The following is a 14,858-nucleotide window of genomic DNA, read 5'->3' as shown; positions in this document are numbered from 1 at the left end:
GCTCAACAGTTTGATTGTTAATTTATGCGGACTGATGGAATGTGTGTTCTTTTTAAAATCAAAAAAATCGTTTCTTAGATTTTTCCTACATTTAATTTCAGGTAGTTATCTTCACACCAACCAACAAATCTGTCGATCTCAGACCTGTATGCAGTTTCATCATCTTTAAATATTAAGTCTTGAAGGGCAGTGTCATCAGCAAATTTTAAAATTGGGACCAAGTCACTGGTACAGTCATTTGTGTAAACCGTAAAGAGGCGAGGGTAGAGAATAGATCCTTGAAGGGCACCTGTATTAGTAATTGTTTTATTAGATTTGTTTCCATTAATTTCTACAAATTGTGCTCTCTTTCCCCCCCCCCCCCCCTCTCTCTCTCTCTCTCTCTCTCTCTCTCTCTCTCTCTCTCTCTCTCTCTAACAGAAAGTCTAAAATTCAGAAAATCAAAAGGGAATCTATATTCAAACATTTCAGCTTTTCAACAAGTAAATGGGGCCGAATCGTGTTGAATGCTGAAGAAAAATCAATAAAAAGAATTCTCCAATATGCATTTGGTTTCTCTAAATAACTGAATATTATTCAACAAAAGGTTCATGGCATCAACACTTCTATTTGGTTGATATGCAAATTGTAAGGGGTCAGATTGGAGGCCAAACTGGAGATTAACTCACTCAACCCTAACACCGACTATATCCGTGGTTTACCCGGGTTACTTTTACCCCATGCCTATTATATTACATTTTTCTGAGACAAATTATAGGCGTAGTATCAAAGCTAATGTTTTATAGTTTTTTTGCATGTTAATCATAGTTGAATAAAAATATCTATGCACATGCTCATTTTTAATACATTTTTCCATTTTTGAAAAGTAGCAAAAATCTCTAGTATTGAGTGAGTTAAGTTTTTTTTAGTACAAGTTGTTCGAAACAATTCATAATAATAGATGTCAGGGCTAAAGGTCTGAGATCATTCATGCAAGAGACATTGTCTTTCTTGGGGACAGAGACAATTTTCGATGTTTTCCAAATGGCCGGAATACAGGACTGTTGCATAGACATTAGACATATAATAATAATAATAATAATAATAATATAATAATATAATAATAATAATAATAATAATAATAATAATAATAAATAATAATAATAATAATAATAATAATAATAATAATAATAATAATAATAATAATAATAATAATAATAATAATAATAATAATAATAATAATAATAATAATAATAATAATAATAATAATAATAATAATAATATTATAATAATAATAATAATGATAATAACATAATAATAATAATAATAATAATAATAATAATAATAATAATAATATTAATAATAATAATAATAATAATAATAATATAATAATAATAATAATAATAATAATAATAATAATAATAATAATAATAATAATAATAATAATAATAATAATAATAATAATAATAATAATAATAATTATCATCATCATCATCACAATCATAAGAAGAATAAGAAGAAGAAGAAGAAGAAGAAGAAGAAGAAGAAGAAGAATCATCTCTCTCTCTCTCTCTCTCTCTCTCTCTCTCTCTCTCTCTCTCTCTCTCTCTCTCTCTCTCTCTCCATCTGTCTATCCATACTGAAATGCAGATTCATGTTGGTCGAGTTGTTTTCTGATGTTGGCAATCTTGTCGTCAAAATAAGTGTTAAACTTTTCAGCGAGCTCATTTGCATTTTGGTAATCTGGTAGTTTTTGTGTTTCTGATTCAGGGGAGGTAAGTATGTTTATTATTTTGTAAAGCTCCTTTTTGTTGTTTTTATTGTTTTCTATTTCCTCCTTCAGACTGTTTGTCTCTGCTGTTTTGATTTGATTGTTCAATTTTTTTATTGCATCAACGTATTGTTCTTTGCTAACATTCTCCTCTTCCAGATCTTTGCAGCTCTTTCCTTGTTTCATTTTACTTTTCTTAATTTTTCTCCACCTTCTTTCCATTTTTCGTATGATCCGCTTCTGAACACGGACTGCCTCCGTATACCAGGAGCCATTAATAAGTCTAATGGTTATCGTTTTTAATTTATCGGGGGCGTGTTTGTCAAATATATTTTTCAGTCTTGAATTGTAAGTGTCAACTTTTTCTGACAAGCATTTGATTAGTTTGATTAGAGTTTGTATTAGGTCTTTGATTGACACTGAAATCACTAAAACGCATGTCACTTTTTCATTATTAGTAGACTTGACTACTGCAATGCGCTGCTCATTGGTAGTCCCAATTACAATATTTAAAGATTGCAGAATGTTCAGAACAAGGCGGCTAGATTGGTGATGTTATCAAAACGTGATTCTTCATTGAATAGCGTCATAGTAAAATGCAGCATCTTTGTCTTGATACCATGATCACATATGACATTCGTCTTCATTTTTAGAAGTTTCCTTTCAGATAACGTTTGAGCTTTGGAAAAAGGGAAAATTCGATGAAGCAGTATCTTAATTCTCAAACGATTCAAAATCGATTGTGTTTCACGACTTATGTGTGAATGAGCGCTCACATGCTGGACAATAGTCGATTTGCCATCTCCCACTGACCTCAACCTTCACCTAAGCTTCTCTTTTGTTTGTACAAATTGTTTTTACATTGAATTTCTATTTGAGAAATCCCATGTAAGCATCACCTTCCAAAAGATGGTTTGCATAACAATTATCATTTTTTGCCAACGCGAAAACTTGGAGCTTTTCTATGGGGGATGGCGAGGTCAATTTTCTACATTTGGTATTTTAGGCCATATCACATTCCCATAAAGGGCCAACATTGGCCACACAGAAAAATATGTGTATCTATTATTGAATTAATTTTAATTTTTAAAATGGGAAAACTGACTTATTTTGGACACATCCGGAGACACAACACCATCCAAAAATCAGTGCTAGAAGGAAAAGAAGCTGGCAGAAAGGCACGGGGCAAACCAAGGAAGTCCTGGATAGGAAATGTGGAGGCAACAACTGGCATAAAGATAATCGACTGCTCGGTATTGGCCCTTTGATCGTGAAGAATGGCGTTCCATGCCATTCAACCTCTTTAGGGAGACGGATACTCCGGTAAGGTATTAATATTTATCTCAACAATACCATTTGTTCAATTAGAAATTATTTTTCTCGACTCGATTTATTTTTTTGTATTTCAAGGAGGTCAAGGTGTTAGTAATTTTCGCGACATGAGGCTCTATTTATCTACATGTGAAGGCAAAATTGGCAAAGATGAACACTAGCAATCTAGCCTTCCTTGATCCCCCGTACAAGCCAGTTTTTGCTCAATCCAATTTTTCCCTATTTTGAAGGCTTCTCATTATATGGTAAAAATGTTTTAAAAAATTGATACACCACCGTCTCTGGAAAAAAATAAGCTATCGTTTGGTAAATGATAAAGATCTGAACAAGTTTGTATGAAAGGTCTAGATAAAGCAAAAAAGAAAAATACAAGAAAAAAACATTTTTTAAAATCAGTCTGCCTCGACTGGGGATCGAACCTCAGACCTACTGATAACCAATCATTACACTACAGAGGTTCCCGATAGTTGGGACAATTTCAATTTCTATAATATTCTACACAGGGTTACGTGTTTTACATTGTGAATAATACAGGGCCATCAACAATCCAATTTGGAATACAACAAATTCATAAGATGCTTTTTAAACATATCTTACGATGAAGAAAGCCGTATTTCTTTTGGAAGTTTGTTCCAGAGGGCTGAATTGTTTCTAGAAAAGAATCGTCCTCCACATGACACGTACGAGTTCTTTCCTTTAGTGATAAGCAATTTTCCAATGGGTGACGAGCGAAGGGATCGGGTGTATTTAACTCCAATATATCATAAAGATAAGTTCGTTGATATGTGTTGAGGCATTTAAAACACAATATCAGAACTTTGTAATAATATTCGCTCCTTAACAGGAAGCCAGTGAAGCTTTTTTAGCAGGGGTTACGCATGATGTTTCTTGCTGCGCTTAAGGACTATTCTTGCAGCATTGTTTTGAATTCTTTGCAGCCTGAGTATCCTCTCGCTGATGAGATTCAAAAGAGAGAGGGTTACAATAGTTTTGGAAGAACTGATGATGTTATCAAGGTTTTTGTTACATCTGTATTTTTATGTAGTTTCTAATTTTACAAATTACTTGCTTGTATCACACAACACATACATTGAACAGGTTTGGTGCATTTTGTGTGTTTAGATCAATTTTGACGATGGCTTTAATAGCGACTAATAGGCATCATGTGCAGTCCACCAAGTTGAGTGTTACTGTTGACTTGGGACCCCATAAAAGCTCTTTGGGCACATAGTATTTTGTGGATATCGCAATATATCAGAGCACGTGTTTAAATAAAACTGAGATATAAGCCAACAGGACTCCTATTTTTAATATGCGATTACTGCATTTGTCTAAATCCTTGCATGCATTGATTTCAATCCGTTAGGACTCAAGCTATGGGTATCGCATTAGGGATGGCAAGAATAGGAGGAATGTTGGCTCCTTTCACTGCGGTACTGGTAAGTAAAAGATAATTATTTTTTCACTGCTGGACCCTACTGTTCTAAAGATATCAAAGTCGGTTATCACCATATCGCCATTCTTTCTAGGTCCGTGTTATTCAGTATTTATTATCAGTGGAGTTGATTCTAATTTAAAACTATCTACTAAACATACGGTAGTGATTTTGTCTGAATCGCGGCCTAGTAGTCAGAGAAGCAATAAAATTCTACGATAGGTCAATGCTAAACAGCGTTGTTAAGTGTAGCATGACTTACAAACTGATTCCGCTTGTACTGGTTGATTGTTACAAATGATAAGAACAATAATAATAATAATAATAATAATAATAATAATAATAATAATAATAATAATAATAATAATAATAATAATAATAATAATAATAACAATAACAATAATAATAATAATAATAATAATAATAATAATAATAATAATAATAATAATAATAATAATAATAATAATAATAATAATAATCTCATTGTTGTCCCCCGTTATTGTTAAAACTTATAGCAAAATGACAGTTACCGTCGAGAAGGGAAAACAACATCCGTAGTTTCCGGGCGATGTGTCATAGTGTCTCTGGTATTTGCTGGATGAAGTACTTTCCTATTATCTCAATTCCTGATAACATTACTTTTACATGGTCGGATGATCCTAATCTGAGTTAGATCTTTACTTCTTATAATCTTTCACAGAGTGAGCAAGCCATGTGGGGCCTAGGTTTGTTGATTGGATGTCTGGCGTCTCTTGTCGCTTTGCTGTCAAGGTTTCTTCCAAATGGACGAGAGTTGCTGCAAACTAATGTTTGATATCCTCCCTTGACTTTAAAGGGATAGGAAAAGTAATAAGATCGTTGCTGATTTTGTCTTGGTCAAGAAGAGAAAAGTGAAAAAACAAAGGGAAAAGTCATCTCTCGTTTTCTCAGATATAAAAATGGCAAAGGTAAAATCATTTCAATTGGCCAGGCTTTTTGTAAGAGTAAAATTATATTTGAAGGAATTATTTTAGAGTCTAAGTGAATAACAGTATATTCTCATTTTTTTTCCAAATTCTAGGAATACCGTTATTTGCCTGAAGATATAAAATATAACAAGATTCAGTGATTAATATAAGACAAGATGTACTTGGGGCTTTATTTGACAAAAAATATTTTGATTTACTCATCAGATTTGCATTATTGATAACATTAATCAGATCTGAAAATAAGATGAATATTATGAAACAGATTGATGCAATAAAATTGAAATATATTAATGTAATTTTGTGTTCAAATGTTTCTATTGGGGGGGGGGGGGTTGTTCTGGTTGAAATATAACATTGTTATAACAATCATGCTTAAGCTACATATTAATGTTTGATTTGATCTTTTCGTATTTTTTTCATATCGTTTAAGACCTAAGGTTTTAAGAACCTTTAAATGCTCTGTGAAACTTTCATGCATTTATACAACTTTTCAAATTTATATAATCACTATTTCAAAATATCAAATTAATATCTAATAAACAAAATGTATTATTGTCAATATTCATAGTGTAATTTTCATTGTTTACATTTATGTGACATTTCCAACTTTATATAATCGAGATTTTAAATTATCTAATATACAAAATGCAAATAATATCCAACGTCATGATACAATATTCATCAAAATCAAATATTATGTTAGTGAGTTCTTTATAAATGGCACTCTAAACAATATTAATTGAATCATAGAGATTTTGTCTCAAACTTTATATTATTCCAAATTGCCAAAATTCTTTGAATTAGAGTATTTTTCCTTATAGACGAATTACACCTTTCAACAAGTATCTTACGCGTATCTCCTCAGGCGAATAATTTATAATATTATTACAATCCATATTGTAAGAACCATGCACGAGTGAATATATGTGGATAAGATCACCTCTCATTCTACGATATTTTAGTGAAGGAAAATTTATAATGTGCTTTGATCTTTTTTAATCAGATGGAGGTCGAATATTAGGCAAAGTCTAGAAGCGTGTCTCTTTTTATTCTCAATGTTAATAGACTGTCGCTATTTCCTAACTTCAGACAATGTCCTAAGACAGATTTATAAAGTTTGACAAACGTTTTTATATCAAGATAACTAAAGCTTCTAAATAATTCTCACAAGTTTGTTTGCTCTTTTCATACAATCATATAGATGTCCATCAAAATACACTTTATTATCAAAGATGATCCCAACGTCTCGTTTGGATTATGGAGTTAGTATAACAGTTATATTATTGTCACCTATGTAAAAAGAGAAAAAAGGATTAGACCTACCAATATGTAGCACTCTCTACATTTAGCAATATTGAAATAAAGCTGCCAATTTTCAGACCAATTATATAGTGACATTAGGTCATTTTGGAAGAAATGATTATCTAAGGTCAGTTCATAAATGTTGGTGTCGTCAGCAAAAAATTTGCATTTAGGATTTATATTATCAGGTTATATATTATCATTTATACAGTCGCTTCCAAAAGAAAGTTCAGGTTGTTCTTATGTTGTTATTTTTTCTGCGTTTATATAAATGTTATTGTATCTTATATCATTTTAAAGAAGAATAAATTCCCCAACTAAAGGCAAATAATGTATTTGTCTGCGGCTATCTGTCTTCAAGATATGACCATTTCAAATCGGAGGATGGAATTTGGTTGTCGCAAGTTGACACAAGAAATGCAAGGTGACGTGACGTTCATCATTAAGTTAAGGGTTTGTATCTTTCATTACTGATCATAATAAAAACTTTGCAATTATAATCTTGAATCAAACGAGAGAAGAAAAGAAGATTTTAAAAATATTTAAAAATAGAATTGTTTGTATATTAATTTGTTCAAAATTACATCGATTGAATTTCCCACTTAGTGTAAACTTTGTAATCTTTGTTGATGTCTCAGTTTCGACAGGGCTATTTCGTGAACACAATGATTTCCTCGTTCTCTCCTTTGTTAACAATGCTAGTACGGCCAGATTTCTGAAGTTCCTTAGCTATTCCAATGCGTCTGTACTTACTGAGAAGTTTATGCACATTTCTTTCAGTGACATGGAACACATTTGCCACATCTATCACTCTACTGACGGCTTCAACGTAGCCAATTATTTTGTATCTGTCTTCAGTTGTTGATTTTGGAAGGTTTAAGTTGAAGACATCGTTGTAAGGAAAACATTAAATGTATATAAGCAATTCGGTAACGTCCTTGTCGAACGTTCCGTTCAATCTCAGTAGCCAATGGTATTCTGGCTAAATGAAAACATCTGTAAACACTTGGATCTGACTTGAACAATTCCATCGCATTTTCTGTGTTAACTTGTGACAGCCAAATGTTGTACTTAATTTTTAAACGACTGTATCTTGAATTCTAATAGGCGTAGATGAATAGAATCTTCATCTTTATATGGGAAATTCATTCTTCTTTAAAATGTTTTGAAATACGAGAAAATTGCTTTACGTGGAAAGAATAACAATATAAGAAAAACCTGATAGTGAACAGTAAAGGACCAAGTGCGATGTTGCTGGTGGACACCATTAGTTGCGCATATGAAATCAGAACAACGTACACCCACGCCAACCCATTGCGTACGGCCAGTTAAAAAAAGATACAATCCATTTATATATATATATATATATATATATATATATATATATATATATATATATATATATATATAATCAGTAATTCCAGTTTAAAAAATAATATTTTGTGTGGCACAGAATCAAAAGCTTTCCATAAATTCAATTGAATAACTTCAAAATTGCATTTTTGTCAATACATTTTATAAAAGTATCCATCACATGTAATGACTTAGTTAATCCATGTTGACAATTATTTATCAATTCATTCATATATAAAAAGGAACTATTTATCTTAACTATACTCGCTAAGATTTTACATAGAAAGCATGTTAGACATATTGGTCTGTAGTTTGATAGTTCACACCAATCATCCTTTTTGAATACTGGCGTATAGCATTTGCACTCTTCCAATCATCATGGAGTACACCACAAGGAAAGGATTTTTAATGTAAGTAGCAGACAGGAAATGTTATTTCCTTAGCAAATTCCTTTAATATTCGTGGATGTATACCTCCATATCTCATATTAATTTATTATAAACATCAACCTCATTCATCACAATATCATTAAAACAAGAGTTAATAACTCGTCTAAGACATTTTAAAGCGTTAGGTCACAAATGTAATGGGCGAAACAAAGATCTTTCAAAAGGAAAAGCCATAGATTGCATTTAGCTTCACATTTTCCACTAAACTTAGAGGAATATGCTTGTAAAATCGACAATGGTACTGATCAAAATGTGATCTTAGTTTCACTGACTCTCCTCTCAATAAACAAGTTATCATTATCTGAAATTGCAATTTTTCTTGAATGAAGGCCCCAGGTTTCACGGAGACAGGGTATTATCAATTTGGGTTCAGTTTTGTTTGGAAATATGTGTCGTGTGAGTCGGCTAACGATGACGCCCACAATGTAACAAACAAGCAATCCAAAAATACTATACCATTCATATGATATATCGTATGGCGAGAACGTCTCGGGAAGAGAATCTATGGATTTCCTCCGGGTTGTGTGTGTGGACGTACTGTCATTTAAATATGGTGCGAGCGTAGTCTTATTGTAACACATGTCAATTGGTCCAAATTCAAGGATTGGGGGTTTCCTTCCATGCAACTTATTACCAACTGCCAGCCACAGATTAAAAGCCAGAGAAATGACTGCCCCAGAAATGGCACCATATTTGTTCACCCATGGTATAGTACAACCCAAAAGAAAAACACCAAGTACAGAACTGCCAAAAGTTCCAAAAATAGAAACTGACATTTGTGTCACCTGCCCTTTAAGATTTTTAGCCAGGAAAGCTACAATAACAACTGCAGTCCCGTATAAGGAGACAGCAATTTTTGTAATTGTTGTGGCAGTTTTCTCACTGACTGATTTCATTGGTTTCTCTAGAATGTCTTCAACAGTATTGGCGGCCAGTGCATTGATTCCTGGAAATAATAAAGAAGTAACCTTAAACATATATTAACTGTTAGAAATTAAATTTTATACCGCTTAGTCACTGATTACAGGCACGTACTTACATCTGAGTGGAGTGGAGGTATAATAGTACACAAGTACACCAAACTGAAGTATAAAAATGAGCTTTCTCTGATCATCACCTATTCAATGATGATCATGTTCTCTGTCGCTTGACTTTCACGACTTATAAAGACTCATATGTGATTGAGTAACCGCAATTGAAGGTTTATGGTATAATTTAGCCAGCATTAATTTAGCCTTTGTTACACTTTAGGGGACATGCGTGGCAATTTTTATCAATTTCGGCACCAAATATCAAAATTGAGCTATTTACATTTTTATGCTACTTCAAACACCAAATTTTCAGTTTATACAAATTATAACGTATAATAATGGTTCAGATTGCTTAATGTTACGACTTCTTATCCAAAGGTGAGTTAATTCCAGCTCGGCAAAAAAAAATCTTCCAACACCGAAGTTCATCCCTTATTAATATTACTTGTGAAATCAGCACTTTTTGGTCATGCATCATTGGAAAGCTCAAATTGGGCCCTAAAAGATATAAACACCAATATAATATAGGGTTCGAGAAAAAAAATTGAAATAATTACGACGCTATTTCAGTTCGAAATAGAAACCTAAAATATTGGAAAATTTACATGCAAGAATAACAAACATTTGAGTTAATTCTTGCTAAGTTTGCTAAAAAATTATTCATTGGTTTAGAAACTATGCCGGTTATACCAAACTCGTATAAATATCACGATGTGGAAAGTTTCAAACGATGCGTATTGTTTTAGCAGTGCTGTGTTACTAGTGTAAGAAGCTGCCGCGTCTGGTTGAAAAAAAAATGATCAATCGGGGCAAAGTCTGGAATAAATTTGTTGCTTCCAACAATTCTACATAAATTTCTTTACGAGCATAAATAATCTTCGATTTATTTCCAAAGATGAATAGTCTCCAACGTACCCTGACTTGAATCCCATGGATTACAGAATTTGGTCATTGATTGTTCACATAAACAGCATTAAAAGGGTCAATTCAAAATGCATGAGCTCGACACACTATTCAAGACATTAGAAAATCAATTGGACCATGGTAAAAAATGCTACGGATCAGTCGTAAAGTAAAATGAAGTATTAAAACATCACATCAAAATTTAAGAATTACGTCCAAATTCTTCGATATGGTAGTTTTGACGTGTGGTTATTGAAATAATAGTAGAATGAAAATTCTTAAATATATATTTTAATGTATAACAATATTTGAATAATTGGGTTTGATTGTGGTACAATTTCATATTTGTATCATTTATAATCTGGCGGTTGCAGGCTTCTAAACTTCTCAAGTATTTTTTCTCGCGTCCGATATGTGTTTCACCCAACATCTAGAAATTCTCACATCTGATAGTTACAACGAAGACTGGACTGAATTTCCTTTTTCATTTTAACTGCTTTTCCCTCAAATTGTTACATTTTGACATATAAAAGTTAACTCCTCCTAAAGATTTTAATATGGTGCTTTGAAGTTAGATGTAATTATAGAAGGTACAAAATTGAAGTCACTCATCTCTTTGTTATTGTTTATGGACAGCTATTTTTGTGATCTATTCTCACTAAGTCATACCAACAGACTGTAACCGTTCAAGGTTACACACAGTTTTGTATGTTGGTGCTTAATATTCTGCTGGCGGATATTGTGAGTAACTTGCGTAAGCCTACATCAATAGACAAAATATCTATCTTTAAAAAAGATACACAAGCTCTTTTTTGATATTTTGAAACTTTTTTGTGTGTATTTTTTTGTTTTATGCTTTGCCCGTTCCTGGAATTAACCATGAATAAAATAAAAACGAAGTCTTGCTTCTCAAAACGCCTGTGCACGTTTATAGATACTATAATAATCTATAGACATAGTTATTATTAATGCTGTTAGTATTTTAGTTTTTTTAATAGTAATAATCCAAGACGGCCACCAATTTCAATTTTCATTGCAACGGGTGAATATTTTTTCAAGTCATGTACATTATTTATCTTCTTGGATTACTACAATCTCTATCCAAACAATGAAAATGTCGATTTTTCGTATCGCATGACCACTTAAACGGAAATTCATCTAATACATAATCATAGAGAGATGGATTTCAACTTGTATTGTATCCTTAATGAAAGATTATGATGATAAATTTGAAATAATGTTTGAATGATTGTCCTATTCACTGTTTCTGGAAGTATTTGAGATTATGTTAACTATTTCTCTAATTTATAGTAGAAAGCTTTCAACATAGGCGTTTCAGTCAAGTTGCACCTGATTTTGATCAATACAAACATCTTAACGATTTTTTCTCTGAAGTCAGTCAACTGCTTCGTGTTCTTAGCCTTTAATCATACCTTATGTTAATTGGATGATTGACGATCTTTGAGGATTCCAGTTTGATATTTACCTCCACGGATGGAATAGAGAGGTCGACGTTGCCCCCCCCCCCCCCCCCCCTCCTCCCCCCTCCTATCTACCAATTGACGTAAAAATTGTTGGGTGATTGGTGATCTAAAAAGAATATATACAATGCTACCTGCGTTTGTGTTGGTCAAGCAAAGCAGCAGCTCGAACTTGTCACAAATTTCCTAAAGATATGTGTATAATACGGTGCCAGACAAAACATAGATAATACAAGGAAAATAAATCCCATAAAATCAGACTGCCTCGACTGGGAATCGAACTTCAGACCTCTTCATGACCTGTGAGTCGTGCTACCATTCCACCAAAGAGGTCACCCTTCTATTCTTCACAGAGAAACGCGTTTCCGCTTTTGAACTCTCAGTTTGGATCATTAAAAGGGAGAGAATATTGACGTCATAACCATCCTCTATTCCTGTTCAGAACTCCTTAGAAGTCTATCACGAACTAGTCCTTCGGAGCACTAACACTAAATCCATGACATATTGAATCAAAAATTGGCATAATTATTTTAGTATTAGGGTGTATAGGAAGATTCTTAAGATTATGGGGCGCAAAAAAATCTAGGATGGTTGATTTTTAATGACGATCAGCATTTATTTATACTAAAGAATAATATATGCCATCCCTTTAAATATCAGGAGATCAGTTGCGCAAGGTTTGTATCCAGTCCTCCAGGGAACTACAATTGAAAGCAGTATTAGGACGTCACACTATTATTCCCTATAAACAAATACTGAGCACGAGAAGAACAACGACATGGGTAGTTCCATTTTAATTTTGATGACCATATCAAAGTGACAAATTGGGGAACATAGATACACTGGTGTAAGATAAAACTCCAAAAAGATGTGTATGAAATAGTGCCAGAAAAGGAGAAAAAATAGAAGAGAAAAATCATCTTAAAAAATTGGGCCACATCATACCGCATTGAGGCGACGGCTAATAAATTAAATGAAGAAAAGAAGAGAAGTTTATTAAGGAACATACATTCTCAAAGTGGATTACTCCTGAAAAAACTTGAGCCCATCAGCCAAGAGGAAAAAAGCGAATTGTGAACAATGGACTGGACATACAATGATAGCTAGGGATATTGCATAAATGAAAAAGGCATATCGTCTCCCCTTCTCCCAACCCCCAAGAGCCCTAAGGACCCCACATCAGACGGACATTAATCAAATAATGCTACTTTCTCAAATGTCATCCTAATTGTTTTACAGTCTACTGACTAACATTACCTGAAGAGAGAGTGCTAAGGGCGCCACTAAACAAGGAACTCATGTAGATGCCAGCAAAACCAGAAAGATCTTGCATTGAATGGATGACGAAAAATGGGGTCATCTGGTTAGGGTTTCTGAGTATCCCAGCCTGGAATAGAAAATGCAATATGAAATGACATTTCTGTAAGGAAAAGAATAAAGACCCCCATATCTATAAAAGACCTAGCCCTCTGACAAAAAAATAATTCTAGACCCATGAACTTTTGGCTCCATAAACAGAACTATATAAACATCTTTTATAACATTAAATTCATTGAAAAGTACAGTCTATTGCCAGATTATGTAACTAAACTAAAAAATGAAAGGGTATACAAATTTTGCTGAGAGCATTTTCTTTTATTGGTAAAGCAAGATAGTGATGTTTATCTTTTTATTCAAACTAGTACAGTACCATATATAAAAATACGGAGAGAGTCGCGCGATTGGTACTAAGATTGATAGCCATATTTTTGTGTGGCTGGAAAAAAACAAACAAACGTTTTCTTTATGTTATACAACAAACTTTGGAATGTTAATTCAAACCATAATTAAATCTAAACAACCTTGCAAATGTTCAACAACAACAAAAAACACCATTAAGAGGGTGTCGTGCCAATCGGATCCTGAATTTGGCCTGTAATCCTTTATTCTCTGTTTTCATCTGGCACTTCTCCATACTCTATTTTCTCATCATTATTGATACTAGTCCCACGCCACATTTTTCTGAACTTTATACAACCCAATATTGGAGATATCTCATGTGTGTCCTATTTGTATATATATATATATATATATATATATATATATATATATATATATATATATATATATATATATATATATGTTACCATGTCTTATTTCATACACAGGAGAGCGGGTAGCTTAATTTGCTCGCTCAGTGTAGAGTTCGCGGGATTTTGTCAGCCAGCCTCGCTGTGACCCCAACAGTAGTTAAAAGGGAGAGAGATCGGTACTTAGTTTGATAGACATATTTTTGTGTGGTTGGATCGCTCAGTCGGTTGAGCCACCGCTCTCTCTCTCTCTCTCTCTCTCTCTCTCTCTCTCTCTCTCTCTCTCTCTCTCTCTCTCTCTCTCTCTCTCTCTTTATCTATCTATCTATCTATCTATCTATCTATCTATCTATCTATCTATCTATCTCTTTCTCTCTCTCTCTCTCTCTCTCTCTCTCTCTCTCTCTCTCTCTCTCTCTCTCTCTCTCTCTCTCTCTCTCTCAACCAGGCTTCGGGTTTCGTGTCAATCGGATCCTGAGCTTGGCACTGACCCCGTGACTTTTTGATCTCTATTTTCATCTGGCACTTCTCCATACCTTATTTTTCTCATCATTATTGAAACTAGTGCGACTCTACACTTTATTTTGACACAATGGACACCATGACAACAACTTGGAGACCTTGATTTTGCCACACACTGCACTAATTTCACACACACAAACACACATACACACACAGGCACAGCAACAGATGCAAATTAAAACTGAGGCCAATGCTTCAACATTGTCATTATCAGTTTTCCACACAAAAAAAAATAATACGAGCTACCAACAAATATCAAAGAA

The 14,858-nt window shown here is 33.2% G+C and overlaps 1 protein-coding gene and 1 long non-coding RNA gene across 2 annotated transcripts in view; one reads left to right on the top strand and one right to left on the bottom strand.

The window, feature by feature from the left end:
- The first annotated feature begins 3,351 nt into the window (after nucleotides 1–3,351).
- Nucleotides 3,352–6,354, top strand: LOC144965488 (uncharacterized). Its single transcript, XR_013644028.1, has 2 exons — nucleotides 3,352–4,521; nucleotides 5,218–6,354. It is a non-coding gene; the product is annotated as an uncharacterized LOC144965488 (long non-coding RNA).
- A 1,814-nt stretch (nucleotides 6,355–8,168) lies between these two features.
- LOC144965487 (sodium-coupled monocarboxylate transporter 1-like) overlaps nucleotides 8,169–14,858 on the bottom strand; it is a 30,383-nt gene continuing 23,693 nt past the window's right edge. Inside the window, exons 7-8 of the mRNA XM_078900871.1 lie at nucleotides 13,262–13,391; nucleotides 8,169–9,535 (exon numbers count right to left, since the gene is read on the bottom strand). Coding sequence (XP_078756997.1) covers nucleotides 8,835–9,535; nucleotides 13,262–13,391 — 831 coding nt within the window. The 3' untranslated portion in view covers nucleotides 8,169–8,834. The remainder of the gene's footprint in view (nucleotides 9,536–13,261; nucleotides 13,392–14,858) is intronic.

This window comes from Berghia stephanieae, chromosome 2, assembly GCF_034508935.2.
Source record: "Berghia stephanieae isolate SIO BIC M18660-M18661 chromosome 2, UCSD_Bste_1.3, whole genome shotgun sequence".
NCBI classification, from domain to species: Eukaryota; Metazoa; Mollusca; class Gastropoda; order Nudibranchia; family Aeolidiidae; genus Berghia; species Berghia stephanieae.
The sequence above is the reverse complement of the archived record's forward strand: the minus strand, read 5'-3'. Positions and strand labels throughout refer to the sequence as shown.